Source organism: Galeopterus variegatus, unplaced genomic scaffold (assembly GCF_000696425.1).
Source record: "Galeopterus variegatus unplaced genomic scaffold, G_variegatus-3.0.2 Scaffold1170, whole genome shotgun sequence".
Taxonomy (NCBI): Eukaryota; Metazoa; Chordata; class Mammalia; order Dermoptera; family Cynocephalidae; genus Galeopterus; species Galeopterus variegatus.
Window position 1 is genome coordinate 182,952 of NW_007727281.1, and position 22,353 is coordinate 205,304.

A 22,353-nucleotide genomic window follows, 5' to 3' on the forward strand; every position below is an offset into this window, starting at 1 on the left:
GTCAGCACCACGCTCTCCCAAGTGAGCTAACTGGCCATCCCTATATAGGGATCCAAACCCTTGGCCTTGGTGTTATCAGCACCGCACTCTCCCAAGTGAGCCATGGGCTGGCCCTTGGAGGGCTTTGAAAGGAAAGTGAGTGAAGAGGTTACTCTCTCTCTCTGCTCTGCCATTTCGAAATGCCATCACTCAAGTCACCACCAAGAAAGCCTTCACCAGAGAGATGTGTTCCCTAGACTTTGGACTTCCTAGCCTCTGAAACTGTAAGCAATAAATTTCGTTTTCTTTATGAAATACCCAGTTCCATGTATTTTGTCATAAGCAACAGAAATGGACTAATACAATTATTAATGCTTCTTAAACTTTTAGGAACAAATAATCCATTGTCTGTTAGAGGAGAACCTTTTCCAGGAAACTGCACTTCTGTCCATACATATTGCAGCAATTTCAGGAGACTTACTCTTCATGGTCCTGAGCCTTGGAGTAAATGTCCCTGGATTAACCCATGGGTTGTGTGTCATACACTGCCTGACTGCTTGCATTGCAGCAACCTTCTGAATATTGGAACCCTACAACTCAGAATGTCCTCTGCTTTCATGTTTTTCCTTTTTTTTTTTTGGCAGCTGGCCTTTACAGGGATCTGAACCCTTGACCTTGCTCTGCTTCCAATTTTTAAGCTCTTTTCATCTTTTCATTCATCAACAAATGAATATTCATTTATTTTGTCACTCATTCTAAAAATAATTGTGTGTATTTACTAGCTGCCAGGTGTGGGGATACTGCAGTGAACCCAACCGACATAGTCTACCCTCATGACACTTACAGTCTAGTGGACACTTCAACTGCCCATCCTCATGTCTTCTGCTTGTCCTACATGAAACTCATTCTGGCTCTCCAGAGCTCTTGCTACATGTCATTGCTGAGTTCCTGGTTCATACCTGTCTTGGGGTGAACATCCCCCCAAAACCTGATCCCCACTGTAACTGTTGAAGGTGGGAAATCCTACTACGGTAATTGAAAGTTAGGGCCTTGAAGAGGTAATTAGACTGTAGGACCATGCAGTAGTGAATGGATTAAAAATGGTGGTCATGAACATGGTCTGGAGGGCTTTAAAAGGAGAGTGAATGAGGTTAGTCTCTCCCTGCTCTGCCATTTTCTGCCATTTGAGACCCCTGCATTGCTGTAAAGCCACCAGCAAGAACACCCCCACCAGATGTGTTCCCCGGACTTTGAACTTCTCAGCCTCTGAAACTGTAAGCAATAAATTTTGTTTTCTTGTAAATCACCCAGTTCCAGGTATTTTGTTATAAGAAACAGAAGTGGGTTAAGACAATCTCCCATCAGTTTCCCCTCCCACAGCCCCCAGAGCCTCCCCTCACATGCACTTTTTTTTTTTTTTTTGTCTTTTTCCATGTCCGGCAACGGATCGCAACCCTCAGTGTCGCCCCCGTACCGGACCAGTACCGGACCGGGGACCGGCAACGGGATCGCAAGCCTCGGCGTTGCTCCGGCGCCTCACTCAGCCAGCGAGCAGGAACCGGTCTGTATGTGGGATCCGAACCCTCGGCGGGAGCGCCGCCGCGCTTCCCAAGCGGCGCACTATAGCAGTGCGCCACCGCCCGCATGCACTTTTTTTTCTTAAGAAGGAGAAGCAGTGGGAGAGTTGGAGAGACCACCATTTTATTACAGAAAGTTAAAAAACAAACAAAACAGGCATTGATAAACAAGGAACAATGGGGGAGGAGAGGTGAGGTGCCACCTTAGTTACCCCACACCACTGCAATTCAATTCAACTGTGAACCACTAAGAGCAACAGAATTAAATAAATCACAGGGTACAGAGTTAAGAATGCCAGCCTTCCCTCTTGGGGAAAACTGAGGCACAGTAATACTGAACAAAAGTGGAGGGAACCACACCCCCAGGTCACTCCCAATGAGATGACTGGAGGGGACAGGGAACAGGATTCCATGTGAACATGGCAAGTAGGTGTGGCTTGTAAACCTGGGACTTCGGCAGGTGGGGCCAGGAGCTTGTGGGATTTGTAAACCAGGCTGTGGTCAAGAGAGGAGGCAGGAGCTGTAAACAAAGGGGCAGTGACCTAAGGAACAGGAGGGAGACATGCCTGTAAATGGAGTGGGGTCTAGGCCTCCCAGGGAGATGAATGATTAAATCCTGAGAGTCCCCAGGGGGTGGTGGGGAGTCAAGAAAGGCTGTGGGAAGCGTGTACACTGCCATGGAATTGGGGAGGGGGCTCCATCTCCACCCCCCAGTGAGTTCTGTGATCCTCCCCAGGACTTGGTGCTCACTCTTGGGTCACCTAGGATGCACCAGCACATTTGACCCTACCCACACCAGGACCTTGGGTTAGGATGGAACTTGGGCAATTGGCTCTGCCCCCAGAAACAGGATGGGGAAAGCACGTTGGAAGATGTTGGTTGCCCTTCCCTGCCAGGCTCATTTTCAGGGTCTGTCTGCTCTGAATCTTCTGGGCTCCAGGATCTTCAGTTCTGGGAAGGAGGGAGATATGTCCCTATGTTGGAAGAGGGTCACCGCCGGCAGGACTCATCTGTGGGAGAGGAGGCAATAATGATAGAGAATGAGTGAGGGTCTCTGCCTCCTTGCCCTCCCCACCAGCCCCCGAACTGAAGGGCAGTTGGCATATAGCAAGTCCTATAATATCTTCCATGTCTTGAATGCTTGTTATTACCAGTAACAACAGCCATCACTCATTTAGCTTGGATTGTACCAGGAGTCCTTTTTGAGACCGGCCGCACCGCGCTCAGCCAGTGAGCGCTGTGAGCGCACCAGTCATTCCTATATAGGATCCGAACCCGCGGCGGGAGTGCGCTGCTGCGCTCCCAGCGCCGCACTCTCCCGAGTGGGCCACGGGCTTGGCCCGTACCAGGTGTTCTTATAACTCATTTCATCTCACAATAACCTCAGGAGAGGTTAAATAATTTGATATTTAGCCATAGTTCTAGGTGCTTCACAAAAATTACTTAATCTTGTCAACGACTCCAGCAGGTAGTTATTATTAGCCTCATTTCATAAATAATAGACCGAGGCCAGAGGTCAGAGGTCAGACGGTTTCTCAGAGGTCACAGCACAAGAGACAAGCTGGAATTCAAACTCAGGCCCGTCTGACCTAAACCCTGTGTTTTTAACCAGACTAGAGCGCTCAGAAGGAGCTCCGGTTTTGAAATATGAAGAATCAATGTGCGTTTCACTCTCCAGGACCTCAGTTTCCCCATCTGTTAAAGGAATGGAATGGGCTAGAAGTCCTGCTAAGCCCCTTCCAAGAGCCAACAAGAAATCCTCCCCTTCCCTCCTGGACCGCAGTGCCCGCTCTGACACCAGGGGGCGCCCTGGGGCCGGCGGAGCCTCTGCTTACCCACGATAAGGGCCTTGGTGCGCAGCCCGCTCTGGAGCTCTGGTTGCAGCAGCAGCAGCTCCTCCTCGTCTTCTTCGTCGTCGGGTTGGGCCGCCGGAGGGTTGGGGGCACTGGGAGCCTCAGGCTCTGGGCCCAGCTCCTCCAGTACCGAACTCTCAGAGGGGTATTGGTACGTAGTCTCCAGGGCTGTTTCGCTGAAGGAGATCTTGAGCTGAAGTTGGAAGAGAAAGTGGGGAGGCAAACTCAGCCCGGGAGAAGCCCGCAGGGCAACGAGTAGCGGCGGAGAGTGGGGGCTGGACTCAGGCACCCGGCTTATTCTCCCCTCCCCATCCACTCTGGGATCCAGTTTTCCTTTCGATACTGGCTCTCCAATCCTTGATCTTCCCTCTTCAATCATATCACTTGGGAAACATCAGACTTTGGCCTGTTCTTTTGGTAAGAGCTTGGGAGGCAGAAATAATACAGGACTAAGGTCCCTGCTCTTTAGAGTGTGAGGTAGAGGGGTGAAAAAAAATTAAAATACACGGAGATAAGCCCTGTGATCAGAACTGAGTCTTTGGGCACCCTGGGGGAAATCAGGTAGGCTTCCCAACGGAGATGAGGTTCGAGCTGGCCAGACAGGAAAGAGCTGGCTGGGGAGGGAGTCCCAGGCAAAAGCAAGAACAGGCACATTGGTTTCCATACCCTCGACCCCCTGCTGTCCTCTGGGAAAGTCAGGACCCCGATACCCACCCCCTCCTCCTCCCCTGGAGTAAGTAGGCCCACAGCAAAGGGGGTCAAGGGCCTGGAAGGGGATGGGAGACTGACAGGAAAGCCTCGAGGAACCAGCAGACTTTCCCCCAACACACGGGAGAAGATGAGCCCCTGAGTCCCTGAAAGGTGCGGCTGAGGGAGGTGACAAGGGCAGAGAGGAAAGTCCGAAAAAACGTAGGGTAGGAGTGGAGAGTGCGTCAGAAGGGACAGGCAGAGGCGAGAGACCAGAGCGGGGGCAGAAAATCCTTCATAAAGACACTGTTCCAAGAGCACGCAAGTCCCAGTTGTTCTCACTGTCTTAGTTGTTCTCACTGTCTTTTCTACCCTTCCCGTTTGCCCTCTTAAGAAGCTCAGGGGGAAGGGGCAGGGTGGAATTAACTCTGGGAGCCAAAGGGATTAGGGAGACACTCAGGAGGATTCCACGTGAACTACTTGGAAAGGTCTAGATGACGTACTTGGGCCTTCCCTGGTGTCCGTTTGGGGCTGGGGCCCTGTATCTCTGAGTCTCCCATGGGCTGGGGTGCGAGAAGAGAGAAGCCAGGAGGGTGGCTGGACAGGTAACCCCAAAGGGCTGTATGGGATATGATACCAGGGTCCCCATGGGAAGCTGGAACTTGGGGACTGTCTGTGTCACTCCTTGGCTCCAAAGCCTGCAATGCCTCCCCATCTCACTTGCAGCGAAAGCCAGAGCCTGACCAAAGCCTACAGGGTTCTCCCAATGTGCCAATGCCCCCTCAACGCTCTGGCATCCTCTCCCACTCCAGCCACACTATGTGGACTCCCACCTCAGGGCTTTTGCACTGGCTGTTCCCTCTGCCTGGAACACTCTTCCCTCAAATAAGCCCATGGCTGCTGATCGCCTTATTCTGAAGTTGTCATATTCACTCCCCTCACCTCTTGTCCCTCTACATTCCATTTACTCCTGTCTAATTTTTTTTTCCATAATCACTTACCACCTTCTAACCTACTAGAGAATTTACTTATTATATTTGTGCCTGCTGTCAAAAGGAGCTTAGATCTAGGTTTTCTATTAAAAAAAAAATAAAAAGGAGCTTGGAGGGTACTCCAGTGGATAAGGTAAGGGTTTGTCCAGACCTCACAAGAGGACCCAAGAGAGGACCAGTGGTGGAGGAACAGTGTGGGAATAGCCCAGCCTGTACACAGTTGACTCCCAGTCCGTGTCTGTGGAACTGTTGGTAGAATCAAGCGACAGCAACCAGACCACTTACATCCCAGCTTCTCAAGAGGGACCACTTATGGTTCTGTTACTGATAAATTTAACCAAATTTCTGGGAACCCATTTCTGTTTTCTTTTCATATCCCCTTTTTTGGGATTACAACCTCTGTAGTTTATTATCCACTCTGAAAAAGGATTTATTTTATTTGTTCTCAGTCTACGTTTTTTGTCTCTCCCCCCACCCTGCCTCTCTCCTCTCCCCCCCCACCCCCAACTTCTGACTGGGCTTCTCAGGAATGCACAGCCTGCATGGGAGTGGGGGGGAGACAGGGAGGCGTGACTCACTCGCTCCTCTCCCATCAGCTATATAAGGTCACAGGGGGCTGGAGAGGGGAGGGGCTGAGGAAGGGCACCAGCGACAGTCCATTCCTTGGGCTCCAGTGGCAAGGCTGGGATTTCTGTCCTGATGGCAGGGACAAGTCTGATGGAATTAGCCTGCAAAGAGCAGTTATTTAGGGAAAGCCTGGGGTGGGTGAGCAGGGGCCTCCTGTCCCTGAGCCGGTGGGTTGGGAGAGAGCACATCAGTCCCTGATGAGCAGGGTGCTGAGAGAGGGGAGAAGGCCTGATGGAAGGCAGAGGGTGAGGTGTCTGGGTGCAGGGAACTTGGTGCTGCCTCTTTCCCGCCCCCACCCAGCGCGGCTGCTTCCGTATTCTCTCACCACATCCTGAGCACAGTTCTGGCAGGCCCGTGGCCCAGCGCTCCCCACTTAGACACACCAGCCTTCCGCCCCCACCCCAGGCTTCCTGTTTGGGTGATCTGCTTCCGGCCCCCCTACTCCCTGACCTAGGTATGGCCACCATCACAAGTCCTGCCCTACACTCAGTTCCTGGCTCCCCTCTGTGGTCCCTGGGCTTTGGGCACCAAAGCTTCATGCCTCCCTCTGCTCAGTTCTCCCCAGAGGCACAAGCCAACCTCAGTAGGAAGTGACTTTTGTGACCACCTCACCCTGGTAGAATTTCCTGACATCCCTCCTTTGCAACTTCTCAGCTCTGAATGGAAGGGGCTGGTAGCAGTCAGAGGGCTCAGGGGAGACTCCCAAGTACCCTGGCTCAGTTTGGAAGCTTAAGCTTCATGTGCAGATGTGTTGGGGGATCAAATGACCCCCAAGCTTAACTCAGATCTTTGGTCCCTGGGGTTTCCCACTGCCACTGAGGACCAAAAAAACAAACCTGAGAATGTTAACACATGGCATAAGGATGAAAGTGGGCTTCCCAGGGAGATGTATGAGGGACTTCTGAGTCTGAGACATCTGAGTGTGGGCCCTCTCTCTGTCTAGAGATGTTCAAGCTGGAAACTGATTGGGTGTATAGGGAAGGAGTTGGGCCAGGGCCAGAGGGAGAAAGCCTGGCTGCTCCCACTTCCCTGCATGTTCTTGTTCAAGTCTATCTAACCTCTGACCCTCTGCTGGCTTCAGCCCCCACCCCGTCCCCAGCTCCCATCATACTACCTGGCCAGTCCCTGCTCTCAGCCCTGTGCCTCCAAATGCAATGCTCTCTTTTTCTCCCTCAAGTGGAGGGAGAGGCTGGGGTGGCAGAAAGAGAGGGGAAAACCGATTGCTAAGCCAGTTCTGGGGAGGGAGGGGAAACCCTGGGAGGAAGGACAGGGAGTGACAGGGGGCGTATTTTGGAAGAGAAGGCTTTTCTTGTCCCAAGAGAGAAGGGAGTACTGTCTGAAGCAGTGGCCCAGCTGGGGGTGTGCAACCCCGAGGTCACCCACTTCAAATGGCCTCTGTGTGCATCTCTCCCATGGGGCAGACTCGGGGTTCTTTGGCCAGCCCTGTTTCATCCCCCTCCCCACTCTGTCATAGGATGTCCCCACTCAGCTTTGGCCCCTCTTCCTTGGGGCTGAGAGACTTTCCTCCCCTCATTTCTCCCTGCTGTTTCTCTCTAGAATCCGAAAAGTCCCTAGGCTTCCTGCCCTGACATTCTCTCCCCTTGAAAAGCTGTTAAGTGCTTTCACCCTGGTGACCCTGGTAGATTCAAGGTTGTCGGCTTGGGCTTACATCTCCCACCAGATGGGCTGGTGTAGGTCACAGACTCAGAGGAAAGGAAGGAAAGCGATGGAGGGGGGCGGGGGATAAACTCAGAGCCTGAGGGAAAGGAGAATGAGCGGCCTGGCACACCCTGGAAGAGACACACCCAGAGACAGCATTTGATTGCTGGGCAGGATCCTTGGGGCTCAGAAATGAATGGAAAAGAAGGGCTGCAAGAAGGCAGAGTGAGTGTGCAGAGGGAGGAAGGGTAGTGGCAGGAATTAAAGAACAGAGGAAGAATACAGGGTATAAAAAAGAAAGGAAGACTGGAGTCCAGAGAGAATTGATGAGTAGCTTCTAAGAAGTCTGGCTTGGCTGCTCCCCTACCTGTTTGTGGTGCCTTTCGGGGGACCCCTTGACAAGGCAGCTGCGGCTGAGACGGAGGTAGCCCCCCAGAACCAAGATCTCCTCGGCAGTTGGGTACCGCTTCTTCCCAGCCCCAGGGACTGCAGCATCAGCTGTGGCTGGGGTGGCCGGAGTGGCTGGGGTTGCAGGGGACACAGACCGCCGGGGGTTGACTGTGAAGGTGTGTCCGCTGCGGCGGGGGGCCCCCATCCCTGGCCCTGCCTTCACCCCGTAGAACAGACGGCTCATGAGGGGATCCCCAGGGGGCTGGGGGGCAGTCGGGGCTGGGGGTGGGGGAGACAGAGGGGCTGGGGGGGGGGGCCGGAGTTCCACTGCTTCCTCTTCCTGCTCTCTCGAGCCTCCAGTCCCAGTGTCCTCTGGGGGGAGGGGGGAGGGCACAAAGCAGCGGTTCTGCAGGGCTCTCAGAGGCCTGCCCTGAGCCCCTGCCTCCTCCTTCTCGGCCTCCTCTTCTCCAGCCTCTATACCAGGATGCCCCAGACACTTCTCAGAATACTCTAGAGGTTCTGGTTTCTGAGTCTCTATGTCCCTGGATGTCCATTCTCGAGGCTTCCCAGAGTTCAGGGTCCATTTCCACCCTTCTGTCATCCTCAAGCCCCTCTCACCATCCTCCACAGGACTGGGCCTCTGTTCTGCTGCCTCCACTCCTCTGGAGCTGTTGTTTTGAGCCTCCCTTGTCAGGGTCTCTGACAACCCTGTAATCTCTTCTGGGGCCATCCCTGGAATTGGCCTCTCTTCTTTTCTCCCACATTCCTCCAAGCAGTCTTTTCTTTCTTCTTCTGAGCTCAGCCTCCGCTCTGATGCCTCCAGTTGTACCAAAATCTGTTCCTGAGACTCACCAGAATGAGGCCTCCATTTATGAGCCTCTGTCAGGCCCAACTTCTGGTTGCCAGATTCCCCTGGACTCAGTCTACTTTCCACCACCTCTTTTCTCCTGGGGCTTTGTTCTCGAGGCTCTGCCAGTCTCAGACTCCGCTCTGGAGTTTCTCCAGGGCTCAGCCTCCATTTCCGTGCCTCTGACAGCCGGGAGCTCCTGTCTCCCACCTCTCCTGGGCTTTGCCTCCAGTCCCGAGTCTCCAAAGGCCTGAGACTCGACTCTTGGGCTCCCCCAATCCCCAGCCTCCTCTCTCTGGTCTCCCTGGGACTTAGCCTATCTTCTCTTGACTCTTTTCCCCTGGGGCTCTGATCCCGCATTTCCCCAGGGCTGGGTCGCTGCTCCCGGGCCTCAAGAGGCCCAGGCTTTCTTTCGGAGGGCAGCTCGTCACTCCTCTGTTGCTGTTGCTGCTGCTGCTGCTGCCGCTCCTGCCGGATGAATCGGTTCTGGTGCACCGGCCCGATGGCCTCCAGAAGGACAGCAGACTCATCTGGGTCTGGAGGTCCAGCCTCTGCAGTCCCAGGCCCAGGGCTAGGCTCCCCAGGGGACAGCCCAAGCTTGGCCCTGCGGCGCTCCAGGAGCCCCCGCTTCCAGGCTGGCATCTGGGACAGGCGCTCCCGCTCTGCTTTCTCCCGGCCACGAACAGATGCCTCTTCCTGCCGGCGCCGGGCTAGCAGCTGTAGCTTCCAGTCTGGGATGGTAGCCATGGTCGCCTTGGGTGAGGGCAGGGAGCACTGGGGGCAGAGAACAGGAAGAAGCAGCTCAGGGGAGGCCCAGGGGTGAGACTGGTGTGGGGGGAGAGGAAATGAAAGGGGAGAGATGGGACACGGGGAAGGGCAGAGGACGAGGACAGAGGGAGAAGAGAGAGGGCAGCCAAAGGGGGAAACTGAAAAGGTGAAGAGCCAAATTGGGGGTGCGGGTAATGTGAGAAGAAGAGTCGAGATTCAAGGCAAACAGGCAGGAACCAGATTTGGCAGTACAGGGTTAAAGGGTATTCAAGACAGTCCCCAGGATGTGAGAAGGAAAGGGAAGAGCAAAGAGAGAAGTCGGAGTGAGGGAGAAGAGAGAAAAGAAGGGCTGGGGTGAGAGGCTGCCCCACCAAGACCCCAGGGGAGGTGAGAGTGGGAAGGAAGGTCAGAGGGCAGCGGGACCTCAGAGGATGTTGGAGAGGTGAGGAAGGGCGGAGAGTGAAGAAGTCTAGGGGAAGGGGAAATCGGGGAACAGAGGGGAAAGGGAGCGCCCCTGCAGCAGCCCGGCGCGTCTCAGCGCGGGCCCCAAAGGTCCCGGCTCCCCTTCCAGCTCTGCTCGGGCCACGCCTCTCCTGTCCTCCAACCCCCACACCTCCGCCCCGCACTCCGCCCCCAAGGCGGGTCAAGGGACTTACCCTCCCAGGGGACTTTCGGGACCGGGTGTCTGGGCTGCCAGCGAGTTCCCAGAACCCTGGCGTCCACCCCCACCCAGTGCCGTCAGCACCGTTTGCCTCCTCCACCGGCTGCTCCCGGGACCCGGGCGTGCCGAGCACCGGCTCCACGCCTCTTCTCTCCAGCTCAGTCACGCGAGTCCAGTGCCCCGGTCCCCGCTCTCATGGAACCCAGACATAGCCGGCCATCCTGACCCCGCTCTGACCGCACGGATAGACAATCTCGGCACAAAGCGGAGACAGCCCAAGGTCCGGGCCAGGGACGGGAGAAGGGACGGGAGCGAGGAGACACCCTCCCTCCCCAAGTCTGAGCCCCTCAGTGAACTCACAAGCCGCGGGGCCCCGGGGGAAGGGGGTGCGGAGGAGCCAGGCGTCGGGAGAGAGGAGAGGAAGAGGAGGAGAGAGGGAGCGAGGGAGATCCGGAGACTGGAGGGAGGGGGGAGGGGGGAGAGGAGGAGGGAAAGAGGGAGCACGGGAGGAGGGACGGCGACAGAGACCGGGGGGCCGGGCGGGGGGCGACGATCGCTTTGTCTAAGGACAATGGGGAAAGGGAAGGGGGCGCGGGGCGGAGTCCGGGGAGGGGGCGTGGCCTCGCTCCCTCCCACTCCGCGTGGGACTCCTCCGCGGGACTCCCCTCTTCTCGCCGCAAGCTCCGGCTCTCCGCTCTCTGTCCCAAGGGGCCCCACCCCACCGCGTAGCCCTGGAGAACCCAGGTGTCCGTACAGACCCCCCGCCCCCAGCTCGCCGACCCAGGGCGGCGGCCCGTGACTCAGGCCCCTCGAGGGACTTGGGGAGGAAGCGGCAGCTGCTCCGAGCCGGACCCGCCCTTCCCACCGCTTGCTGCTCCTCCCCACGCTTTAGCCTTCCCGGGCCAGCCTTTGTTACTGAGGGGTCGAGGGCCGCCGCCAGGCTGTAGGGGGCCTGTGGGGAGGGGGGCGGCAGGAGAGGCGCTCAGAAGCCAACGGCTTTGGAAGCTTGCTCCCCTACCGGAGCTGCGGCCCCCACTTCTTAGCTTCACCCTGTCCCCCATGGGTCCCCTGGTCTGCAGCGGAGAAATTGGGAGATTTGGAGGGAGGGGGATTGGGCGGCTCCGGGAAGGTGGGGGCGGGTCTGCGGGGAGCGGCTGCAGCCCAGCAGTCGCCAGAGGGCGGGGTGGCTGCCCGAACTCCAGTTTGGCGCTCCCAGGCTCTGGCTCGCCTCCCTTCCCAAATTCAGCCCTGCAGCATGAAAGAAACTGATAGACTGCGTGCCATATGTAGAAAAAACAGGCTGAATTTTATTTTCCTGCAGTGCGTGTTCCTCAGGAGGGCAGGGAACCCTAAGCTACCTAGTTATGAAGGAGAGAATCCTCTCAACTGAGTTCGGGGAATGGAGCCCAGGGGCGAGGCCTGAGGTGGTGGAGAGACTAGGGCAGGAAGTGGAGAGGCAAGGCGTGGGGTCAGGAGGGGGTGGCCACTACTGTCAAATTTGCAGACCCTGGTCCAGCTCCTTGGAGCGGAAGCGAGACGTGGAGAAGGGGATCCCTGAGGCTCAGAGGCGAGTGAGCGGAGTGGTCAGGGCAGACCCTTTTCCTTGTGAGGAGGTTCTTGTGGATGAGTGGAGGAGGGGAGGAGGGATGGATGAAGGGGAGTCATGCCTTAAAGTGTGAGGGGACAGATGAGTTCCACACCCCCTCTTCCTCCTGGTGAGAAGTGGACCTTGGAGTCTAGTCGCTGAAACTCATAATTTAGGGTATGGTGGTGGCCCCAAGGAATGAGGTCTCAAGCAGTGAAAAGGACACCCCCTTCAGACCATGGATTTGGACCTATGGTCCGAGGCAACCAGGGCCTGGATATTAAGGGATTTAGAATTGGAGGGGGTGAGGAAGTACAGGGCTTGGAACAAGAGTTAGCTCCTCATTCTGCCTCCCCATCCTGGGGCCGGGAGAGCAGGTGCAGTTTTCTTTGTAGCTGGGCCCGGAGGTAGCGGAGGTCTTGCTGGTCAAGCCCATGAGCCAGGCCCAGGTAGACAGTAAGGAGGAGAGCAAGGAGGAGACGGTCAGTGCCCAGGGTGGGCACCACCCACAGCACCGTCAGCAGCTCCACACACACTGGGTGGCGCAGGTGGGAGAAGAGACGCAGAGCCCGGGGAGACTTCAGGGCCAGAGGTTCACCTAGCCCCAGCACATGGTAGTACACCTAGGAGAGGGAGACTAGCTTAGAAATGGAGTCAAACCCTTTTCCCAATTTAGCCACCTCTTTCCTCCTCTTCCAGGCACCACCCTCCTAGAACTCAGGCCCAGGAATTCGACTTCTGACACTTGGGCCCTGACTCTGATCTCTGGTCAACATACCTTCCCTGGGCCAGGAAGCTCATGGTTGCTGGACTTGGAGGGAAGGCTGAAGGGAGACTTGTCTTATGCGAAAGAGGTGAGGGAGTAAGAAGCCAGGGGAAGGAAAGTGGAAGAGCTTGGAAGAAGGATGAGGGAAATCCTTGGAAGGAAAAGAGGAGTTCTAGAAAGGGTCAGAGATCTCAGTAGGGATCCGGGAGCCTCACCTGTTTGAGGCCCATGAGCTCAGCGTAGTCAAAGACGAGAAGGATGCTGAAGATGAGGAGCCAGGAAATGACGTGGAGCACAAAGCAGAGGAGTGGCACCCAGGTAGCCCATGGTTCAGCTCGAGCCTCCCACAACACAGGGCCTCTGGGTACAGGCTCCCAGTACCGCATCACCAGCTGGGGAAGGATGGGGGGCTGGGTATCCCAGAAGCCTACCCTGCCCACCCTTGAGAGACCCAGACCCAGACCCAGAGGCTGTCCCCACCCCAGGGTACCCTGCAGCTCACCCCCACCTTTCTCACAGACATCACCGACAAATATTCATCATGTGGAGGGTGCTGCGTGGGGTCCCAAGGATGTAACGGTGACCTGTCTCTACCCTGAGGACTTACAGATGGGGTGTGTGTGTATTCTGACAGGTATATAAAGTAGCCTATGCCAAGTACCTAATGAGAAGACAGATAACCACAGTAGTAACTGAAAAGCCTTGTCTTGAAACCTAGGGAAGTGGTTTTGGAAAAGGGGTAAGAATAAAGAGGAGTTAAGGAGGGGATCTCAAGCAGGACAATGTGAACAAAGTTGCAAAGGTGAGAAAGCACATACTGTGCTTGGGGAATGAGGAGGACACCGTTCTTGATAACAACTAGGATATGTGTTGTGGAGGAATGGAAGCTGAGATTAAAGTCCTGAAAACTGTCAGTTCTTCTAAACCCACATTTTGCACTTCCAATCCAGGGCTTCCCTTCCACAGACTCTGTCTCTTTTGGGGACTCAGCTGCCAGGGCCTCATACCTGCAACGCCAGGGCAGTGCATGCCACATACAGTGACCTCTGAAGGACCCCAAAGTACCAGGATGTCCATGCCTTCACTGTCTCGGTTGCCATGAGGCTGTGCTGCCCAACAAATAGTAGCAGGAGCCCCAGATCCCAAGCCAGGGGGGCAAGGATGCTGCGGTCCTGCAGGGCAGCCAGCCATCCCTGACGGGCATCTAGGGGAGTTGAGGGAGAAAAGGACAAAAGATCAAGAAGGTAGCTGGAATATTTCCCCCCATCCTCATCTCCTCTTGAGGACCCAGGTCATGTCCCTTAATGCTTCCCAGAGCCTTGATGCTTCCTTTTCTAGCCTGTGCCCAACACACTTTTCCATTCCTTGTTTCTTCCTTTTTCCCTAGGCCTCTTTCAGACCTAGGGAAGAGGATTCGTGTAAAAATGCATGTTGGAGAGTCACGAAAAGTTTGGCTGGAGAGGCCACGGCTGGATTGTCCCTCTTATTTCGGTTCTCCAAATGCTCCATTTTCCTCTCCACAGTCCTTTCTGCAAAACACTTTCTTTGAATATTTGGTTTATCACTCTTTCCCAGTCCTCACTTTCCCGCCTCTCTAAAACTCTAATCTCTGAGTTCCTAATTTAGCCCTCTGGTCCCCCTCCCCAGCAATTTCTTGGCGCTTTCACAGTTCGAGTTCCCTCTCCCGGACTTCCCCTGTCATTTGTCTCTAAGCCCCGCCTTCGCGCCCTCTCCTTCGGCCCCACCTTCCTTTCTCGGAGCTCATCCTCAATCCCTCCCGCTCACCCGGACCACCGGACTCCGGGATCCCTCCAAGAAGTGGCCGAAGGGAGGTAAAGCGCACGAACTCCACTCCGGTGCCAAAGGCCAGGATGAAAGAGGCGAGGGCCGCAGGGACCAGGAGAAGTGCAGGGGCCATGGCGAGAAGCAGAGGGGTGGGGAAAGGGGCGGGTTTGGGATTCCCGCGGGCGCAGGCCCCGCCCTCGGCCCCGCCTCCCAGTTGGGATCCTGCCCAAGAGGGCGGGGCTCCTGCACGCTGTCGCCCGGCTTCCGGTCCGGCCCGCGCCTCTCTCCCCAGCCCAGCTGCAGGCCGCGTGCGGGGATTTCTTTCCGGAGCTGAATCTTCGCGTCACAGAAGGGAGTGTTATAATCCCGAGAGAGAGAGAAGTGTTAAAGGCAGCTGCTCTGCGGCCGCTCACGTGGGTTGAAGCCTTGCTCGCCTAGTTTTCCCATCTAATATGAAGACAATTCCTCTCTTGCAGGGTTCTTGTGGAAACAGAACATTATGAGCTCCCCTTTTCTTTAACTTAACAGTGGCTAGAAAATAACCGGAGTCAGAGGTTACAAAACCTCACTTTATTAATCAACGGTGAGAGCCAATTGATCCAGGCTGAGAACCCAAAGCTCTGAATCACCTGTTACATCTTGTCAGATTTTTTAAAAAATGACTTTACCTCAAAATATAAATAATGCTTACTCTGTAACTCAGAAGGTTGAGTTGTTGCCTCTCCACATGCTAAGAATAGCAAAGAACTTGGTAACACTGAAAGTTTTTTCTAGTAGTTCCAAAGATTGTTGATTGGTAACCATGAGAATAAAAGTATGTTGAAATATTTGTGGTAGAAAACTGTTTATTACAGTTGTAAACTTTGCAGTAATTTTATCCAAGCTTGTAATAATTAACTATTCATGACTACTCTGCAACCTCATTATTTTGACTTACTAATCAGAAGCCACTAGATCTTTTGTCTTAACCTATTCCTTACAGACCTGCTTGTAATTGCCTACAGACCCACATTAATACCCAAAAAGCAAAGTAAAAATAAACTTCTATCAAAATTAAAGATCATGCAGCTGGGCCGGCCCGGTGGCGCACTGCTACAGTGCGCCGCTTGGGAGTGCGGCGGCGCTCCCGCCGAGGGTTCGGATCCCACATACAGACCGGTTCCCGCTCACTGGCTGAGCGAGGTGTGGGAGCAACACCGAGGGTTGCGATCCCGTGGCCGGTCCCGGTCCGGTACGGGCGCGACACTGAGGGTTGCGATCCGTTGCCGGTCACGAAAAAAGACAAAAGGAAAAAATAAAAAATAAAAAAAAATAAAGATCATGCAGCTAAGAACCTAGTCAAAGTAGCTATGTACATAGTAGGCACCTTAGATATCATTAAACTAATTCCCTCTACTTACAGATAGAAATATAGGCTTAGAGAGATAAAGAATATTGCCCAGAATGAGAATTAAAGGTGCTGGTCCTGTGGACTAGGATGAGAAAATTGCCAAGCAGCATCCCACAGGCTCTACATTCCTTCTCCTCCCTCTCCTAGGCTCAGTACTCCTACCCTCCTCTGAATCTCACTATTGTATACTGTACCAGACATCTTACATTTTCCCTCTAGATTCACTCTCCACCCTACTTTCTGCTTCAGAAAGTTGTTCTGGGGCCGGCCCGTGGCTCACTCGGTAGAGTGCAGTGCTGATAACACCAAGGCCCTGGGTTCGGATCCCATATAGGGATGGCCGGTTCGCTCACTGGCTGAGCGTGGTGCTGACAACACCAAGTCAAGGGTTAAGATCCCCTTACCGGTCATCTTTTTTAAAAAAAAAAGAAAGTTGTTCTGAACGGTCTACATCAAAGGTCATAGTGTTTATTGAAGCCCTCTGTATAACTGCTCTCATCTTTTTGAGTTTACTGTGTACTGAACTATTCTTTGTGATTTCCCTACACTCTGCCTACTTTGTAATTATCACTTTATTAAACTGTCCCCCAAATTATACTAATTTGACTGAGACATGTTTCATCTATACAACCATCACCTCTATCTAGTTCCAAAATATTTTCATCACACCCAAATAAAACCCTGTACCCGTTAAGCAGTTACTCCCCATTTTCTCCTCCCCACAGCCTCCGGCAACCACCAATCTGCTCTTGGTCTCTTCGGAGCTACCTATTTTGGATATTTAATATAAATGGAATCATACAATATGCGGCCTTTTGCATCTGGCTTCCTTCACTTAGCAAATTTTTTTTTTTTCTTTGCTTTCTTTAAAGATGACCAGTAAGGGGATCTTAACCCTTGACTTGGTGTTGTCAGCACCACACACCCCCAAGTGAGCCAACCAGCCATCCCTATATAGGGATCCGAACCCATGGCCTTGGTGTTATCAGCACCAAACTCTCCCAAGTGAGCCACGGGCCGGCCCTATATAGGGATCTGAACCCGTGGCCTTGGTGTTATCAGCACCACACTCTCCCAAGTGAGCCACAGGCTGGCCCTGCAAAATGTTTTTGAAGTTCATCTTCAAAACGTGTAGCAGGTAGCAGGTATCAGTACATCATCCCTTTTTATGGTTGAACAATATTCTATTGCACAGATATATCACAATTGTTTCTCCATTCATCCATTGATGAATATTTCTGTTGTTTCCATCTTTTGGCTATTGTGAAAAGTGCTGATATGAAAATTCATATACAAGTATTTGAACACCTGTTTTCAATTCTTTTGGGTATACACCTAGGAGCAGAATTGCTGGTCATATGGTAACTCTATGTTTAATTTTTTGAGGAATCATCAAACTGTTTACCGCAGAGGCTGAACCATTTTTACATTTCTACCAGCAATGTGTAAGGGTTCCAATTTCTCCACATCCTTGTAATCAACCAACTTTTAAAATTTTAATTTAACAAATGTGACATAATTTTCCCTAAATAGAAGATAATGATAAATACAAGTCCACATAGCTATTTTTTTTAACAGTTTATGTCTCGTGACCCAGACCAAAAAAACAAAAACGAAAAACTACACTACACCATAAGGCACAGAGTGAATATTTATTTTTCACAGAAGTCAAGCCTTAGCTCTAATTTTATAAACGCTGGAAAAGCGGGCCAGAAAAGTGCAGAGACTTGCTCAAAGCTAAAAGATGCTTCTAGAGGCCAGGGGAGAGGAAAATATTTGAGTTACATTCCATAACTCTACCCTCACTCCAAGCATCCCCTCAAGTTCCTGAGGCCAAAGCTGTTTCCACCGTCTTTCAAGGATAAGTAAGAATCCCAGCAAGAAAAGAGGAAGAGAGATGGTGTCTGAATAGGAGGCAGGACACTGTGCGTGCCATGGAGTGACAACAGCGTCAGTCCGGCTAAAGATGGGCACCCACCCACTTAAGATATACGAGCGTGGGTCTGGCCAGTTTTAAAATGGCCATTTTAGGCTGGCCGGTCAGCTCAGTTGGTTAGAGCACAGCCTTTATAACCCCAAAATCATGGGTTTGGATCTCCGTACCAGCCAGCCACACACACACACACACAAACACACACACACAAAGATAAAACGGCCATTTTAGAAAATCTATGGCTCCCAATCTCCCTATCTTTGTGTTTTCTCATAAACCTTTCTAGTCCCACCCATGTTGCAGGACAGTATACCCCAATCCTTTTAAAGCTCTGAGTTCTTTCTTCCAAATATTTTCTAATACTTTATTTACTGGTCGGGGAGGGAAAAGGATACTGGGAATTTCATGTGGATGACATTTCCAAAGTGGAGAGGACAAAGGCCTCTGGCTCGGCTTCCTGCTTCAGAACTCCTGTCAGCAGGAACTCAGGTGAGAGGAGGGGCAGCCCAACCCGAAATGGAATGGAGCATCGAGGGAAGTCCTGGGGGCATGTGATCACAACTCTCTGAGGCTAGGGAAGACAGAGCAAAGACAGAAATCGGGATAAAAGAGAACCCTAGAAATAGGTTCAGGACTCACTAATCAGTCTTAGCATCACTAAAATAATACCTCCTGATATAAAGTCATCTGAAGCACACTGTACTATCAAGTATTCTTGCCAGAAAAGTTGAAACTAAATTTATTCAAGCTTTTAAAGTTAACTATAATTTATAGGAAATATAAAAGCTAGAGGAACAAGACAAATGATACAACAAGGGAGCAAACGGAAAACTCCAGACTGGGGAACATTCTAAAGGACAACTGACCTAGTTTCTGTAGGAAGTCAATGGCATAAAAAAGTCTGGGTGGGCTGGGGGATGCTCTAGAGTAAAAGAGAATTAAGAGATACAACAATTGCAGCAATGCGTGGACCTTATTTGAATCCTGATTTGAATAACTGTATACAGATATTTTTCAGACAACTGGAGAAATTTGATTAATGGAGTTTGAGAAAATGTCCAAGAAACTATTGTTAATTTTGGTAGAGATCAATAATGGCATTATGATTATGTAAGAAAATGTACATATTTCTTATAGATGTATACTTAAGTATGTAGGAGGACAGAATATGATGTTTGCAGTCTGCTTTAAGATACTTCAGCAAAAACAAAAAGAAGAAAGAAAAAAGAAAAAAGGGATAGATGGAGCTAATGTAGCATGATCTAAATTAAACTGTTGAATCTGGGTGATTGGTACATGGGGAGGACTCACTGCATTTCATTATTCTCTCTCCTTTTGTGTATATTTGAAGATTTTAAAAATACAAAATAAAAATAAGTCCTTTTGGTATCAGTAGATCTCTCCCCTTGTTCCTATCCCTTTCTATACCATAGGTCTTTCCCACCCTCTATATTACTATCTGTACCTCCATTTTTTTCTCCAACCTTTTGCCACCCCGGCCACCTCTGTAACTGCCACCTCACCAGACCCAGAACATATCAACCATACCTTATAAGACCGGGGCATGTTGGGTAGGACAGTGCCTCCACAGCAGCTGATGATCTCTCCCATTTGAGGTGGTGGAGGCTGGACCCCAGGGGTTACATGAATCTCATAACCCTAAGAGAAAGAATTGATGGAGACAGAGGATGTATACACTGAGAGGTCATTGACCACTGGGAAACCTCCGGAGAGAGGGTTGACACATGGGGTAGAAGATAGCCTCTAACCTCCAGCAGCCTTCGCTCCCGAGCCCGACTCAGGGCATCCCGGAGGCTGAAGCCAAAGTTCTTCTCCTGCTCAGGATCGGTCACCACATACTCATCCGGGGGCAAGAAGCAACCAACCTTGCGGGACTAAGGAGGGTAGCAGTCACCATTAAAGCTCAGCCCATCCCCCACCCAGCTCCTGTCTAGCATTTGTAGAGAGGTCTCAAAATACTTGAACGAATCATGCCTTATGCCTCACCGGCCCCCCTTGCCTTCCTGTATCCCCTCTTTCCTCCCACCACTTTGGGCATTTTGTTGTTGTTTTTTAATTTATTTTCTCCCACATTCTAGAGCACTATGTGAGCAGTCTTTTCCTGTCACTATCTCTATTGGTCTGTCATCACCTCCCTGGCCTCTCACCTGATGCAGCCAGTCCAGGGAGAGGATGGGGATCCCCCGCCCTAGGGCACACAGGAACTTGACTGTTCGGCGGATTCGATCAGTGACCAGGTGGGAAGCCTCTGCCACAGAGCCAGCCAGACTCCCCCCGAGTGCCAGCACTGCCCGTTCTCCACGAGTATCCACCACTCCTGTGAAGAGCACCTGTGGAGGGGTTAGCCTGAGCTGGTCACAGCAAACCACACCATCAGAACCCATCTCTACAATCCCCTAGTCTCCTCCCTTCCTCCCACATCTGTCTCCTGTGAGGTCCCAGGCCCCTTTTCTCCTACTTTGGGGGCTGTAGATTCTTGGTTGGGTTTGGTCCGTCGGAGGCTGTGGTTCGGTATTCCCTTGTGTTCCTCCTCTGCCTGGTCTCTCTTTCTCTTGACTGGTCCTGGAATCACTACATCCTGAGGCTAAGAAAGATCTTGGTGGGAGTTTCTGAGCCCTAAAGCCCTTTTCCCCAGCTTTGTGGCCCCAGCCCTCTCCTCACCTCTTCCTTCCTTGGCCTCTCTGCAGCATCTTCTTCCTCTTCCTTGAGTAACAATGTCTTCTGGGGGACTTCCCCTCTGCGGGGCCGTTTTTGATGTGGGGGTGAATCCATGGTAGCTAAAGGCCTCTTGTGGCTTTGAGAGGCCTCAGGCTGGGGCTCTGGAGTGAACCCAAATTTACCTGCTGTTTCCACCGTTTCTACCTGGGGAACATGAGCGGGCACCTCAAGAAGCTGGGGAAAGGAAGGCTCAGAAATTGTCCTAAGGGACTCAACTGCTCTCAATGTTCTTGGTCTTTGGTTCCTTGAGGATCGGGATTGAGGTTCAAAGGGTGCAGAGCAAGGTCTGTGGAAAATGGGAGCTGTGAGAGAGTCAGGCTTCCCAGCAGTCCTCTGTCTCCTGCTGCACCTGGCTTGAGGAATGGGTTCTGGGAGAACAGGCTGGGCTGTGGTCACAGGAGACTGGGAACCAGGGGTGGTAGGAACTGGCATGGCAGATGTTGTGGAAGACCTTAGTGTCCTGCTCTGACCACCCCGAGCTACAGCCTCAGAGGTGACAGTATGGTCTGTGGTGGTGGGAGGCTCAAGATCAGGGCCTGTCATTTCAACTGGTTCAGAGGTCTTAACAGAGGACCTATGTGTCCTGCTCCTAGTGGCCTGAGAGATGGGATTAGGGGTGACAAGATGGTTGGTGGAAGTGGAAGGCAGGAGCTCAGGAGCTATGGGTTCAAGTGGGTCAGGGGTATTGCTAGAGTACCTATGAGTCTTGCCCCAAGTGGCCTTGGGGGTCACAGGCTGGTCTTTAGATGCAGAAGGCTGGAGCTCAGGGGCTGTGGGGACAATTGGTTCAGAGATCTTGCTAGAAGACCTACGTGTCCTGCCTTGCGTGGCCCGAGATACGGGCTTGGGGGTGATAGGCTGGTCTTTGGAGGTTAAAGGCTGGAGCTCAGGGGCTGTGGGGACAATTGGTTCAGAGATCTTGCTAGAAGACCTACGTGTCCTGCCTTGCGTGGCCCGAGATACGGGCTTGGGGGTGATAGGCTGGTCTTTGGAGGTTAAAGGCTGGAGCTCAGGGGCTGTGGGGACAATTGGTTCAGAGGTCTTGCTAGAAGACCTACATGTCCTACCTCGTGTGGCCCGAGATGTGGGCTTGGGTGTGATAGGCTGGTCTTTGGAGGATAAAGTCTGGAGCTCAGGAGCTATGGGGACACCTGGGTCAGGGGTGTTGTTAGAGGACCTATGGGTCCTGCCCCGAGTGGTGGGCCTAGGGATGACAGGCTGGTCTTTGGAGGTGAAAGACTGGAGCTCAGGGACTGTGGGGACAGCTGGTTCAGAGGTCTTGCTAGAAGACCTACGTGTCCTACCTCTCATGGCCTGAGATGTGGGCTTGGGGGTGACAGGCTGGTTGGTGGAGGTTAAAGGCTGGAACTCAAGGGCTGTGGGTACAACTGGTTCAGGGGTCTTGCTAGAGGACCTATGGGTCCTGCCCTGACTGTCCCAAGATGTGGGCCCAGGGATGACAGGGTGGTCTTTGGAAGTGGAAGGCTGGAGCTCAGGGGCTGTGGGGACAACTGAGTCAGGGGTGTTGCTAGAGGATGTATGAGTTCTGCCTGGAGTAGCCTGAGATGTGAGCTCAGGAATGACAGGGTGGTCTTTGGAGGTGGAAGACTGGAGCTCAGGGGCTGTGGGGACAATTGGTTTACAAGTCTTGCCAGAAGACCTATGTGTCCTGCCTCGAGTGGCCCGAGATGTGGGCTTGGTGGTAACAGGCTGGTTGATGGAGGTTAAAGGCTGGAGCTCAGGGGCTGTGGGGACAACTAGGTCAGGGGTATTACTAGAGGACTTACGGGTCCTGCCCCGAGTGGCCCGAGATGTGGGCCCAGGGATGACAGGCTGGTCTTTGGAGGTGGAAGACTGGAGCTCAGGGGCTGTGGGGACAATTGGTTTACAAGTCTTGCCAGAAGACCTATGTGTCCTGCCTCGAGTGGCCCGAGATGTGGGCTTGGTGGTAACAGGCTGGTTGATGGAGGTTAAAGGCTGGAGCTCAGGGGCTGTGGGGACAACTAGGTCAGGGGTATTACTAGAGGACTTACGGGTCCTGCCCCGAGTGGCCCGAGATGTGGGCCCAGGGATGACAGGCTGGTCTTTGGAGGTGGAAGACTGGAGCTCAGGGGC

At 52.9% G+C, this 22,353-nt stretch overlaps 3 protein-coding genes and 1 long non-coding RNA gene across 6 annotated transcripts in view; 1 reads left to right on the top strand and 3 right to left on the bottom strand.

Annotated features, from left to right (window-relative positions):
- Positions 1-1,658: 1,658 nt before the first annotated feature.
- PPP1R18 (protein phosphatase 1, regulatory subunit 18) lies at positions 1,659-10,601 on the bottom strand. 2 transcript variants are annotated; one of them, XM_008575320.1, is made up of 4 exons: positions 10,401-10,601; positions 7,742-9,385; positions 3,392-3,602; positions 1,659-2,566 (listed from the first exon to the last, which is right to left on the bottom strand). In XM_008575320.1, the coding sequence occupies exons 2-4, from the start codon at positions 9,356-9,358 to the stop codon at positions 2,547-2,549; spliced, it is 1,848 nt and encodes a 615-aa protein (XP_008573542.1). In that variant the 5' UTR covers positions 9,359-9,385; positions 10,401-10,601; the 3' UTR covers positions 1,659-2,546. The 2 variants fall into 2 exon arrangements, with proteins under 2 accessions (XP_008573542.1, XP_008573543.1); XM_008575321.1 differs by lacking the exon at positions 10,401-10,601 and adding an exon at positions 10,036-10,042.
- Positions 10,060-14,086, top strand: LOC103592549. The gene is made up of 3 exons (XR_550670.1): positions 10,060-10,320; positions 12,325-12,479; positions 13,779-14,086. It is a non-coding gene; the product is annotated as an uncharacterized LOC103592549 (long non-coding RNA).
- Positions 11,324-15,194, bottom strand: NRM (nurim (nuclear envelope membrane protein)). Of its 2 annotated transcripts, XM_008575318.1 has the most exons (4): positions 14,177-15,191; positions 13,399-13,595; positions 12,607-12,783; positions 11,324-12,248 (listed from the first exon to the last, which is right to left on the bottom strand). In XM_008575318.1, the coding sequence occupies exons 1-4, from the start codon at positions 14,307-14,309 to the stop codon at positions 11,967-11,969; spliced, it is 789 nt and encodes a 262-aa protein (XP_008573540.1). In that variant the 5' UTR covers positions 14,310-15,191; the 3' UTR covers positions 11,324-11,966. The 2 variants fall into 2 exon arrangements, with proteins under 2 accessions (XP_008573540.1, XP_008573541.1); XM_008575319.1 differs by lacking the exon at positions 12,607-12,783 and having other exon boundaries at positions 14,177-15,194.
- A 2,005-nt stretch (positions 15,195-17,199) lies between these two features.
- MDC1 (mediator of DNA-damage checkpoint 1) overlaps positions 17,200-22,353 on the bottom strand; it is a 12,559-nt gene continuing 7,405 nt past the window's right edge. Inside the window, exons 10-15 of the mRNA XM_008575317.1 lie at positions 20,182-22,353; positions 19,979-20,098; positions 19,668-19,850; positions 19,269-19,394; positions 19,048-19,158; positions 17,200-18,070 (exon numbers count right to left, since the gene is read on the bottom strand). Coding sequence (XP_008573539.1) covers positions 17,903-18,070; positions 19,048-19,158; positions 19,269-19,394; positions 19,668-19,850; positions 19,979-20,098; positions 20,182-22,353 — 2,880 coding nt within the window. The 3' untranslated portion in view covers positions 17,200-17,902. The remainder of the gene's footprint in view (positions 18,071-19,047; positions 19,159-19,268; positions 19,395-19,667; positions 19,851-19,978; positions 20,099-20,181) is intronic.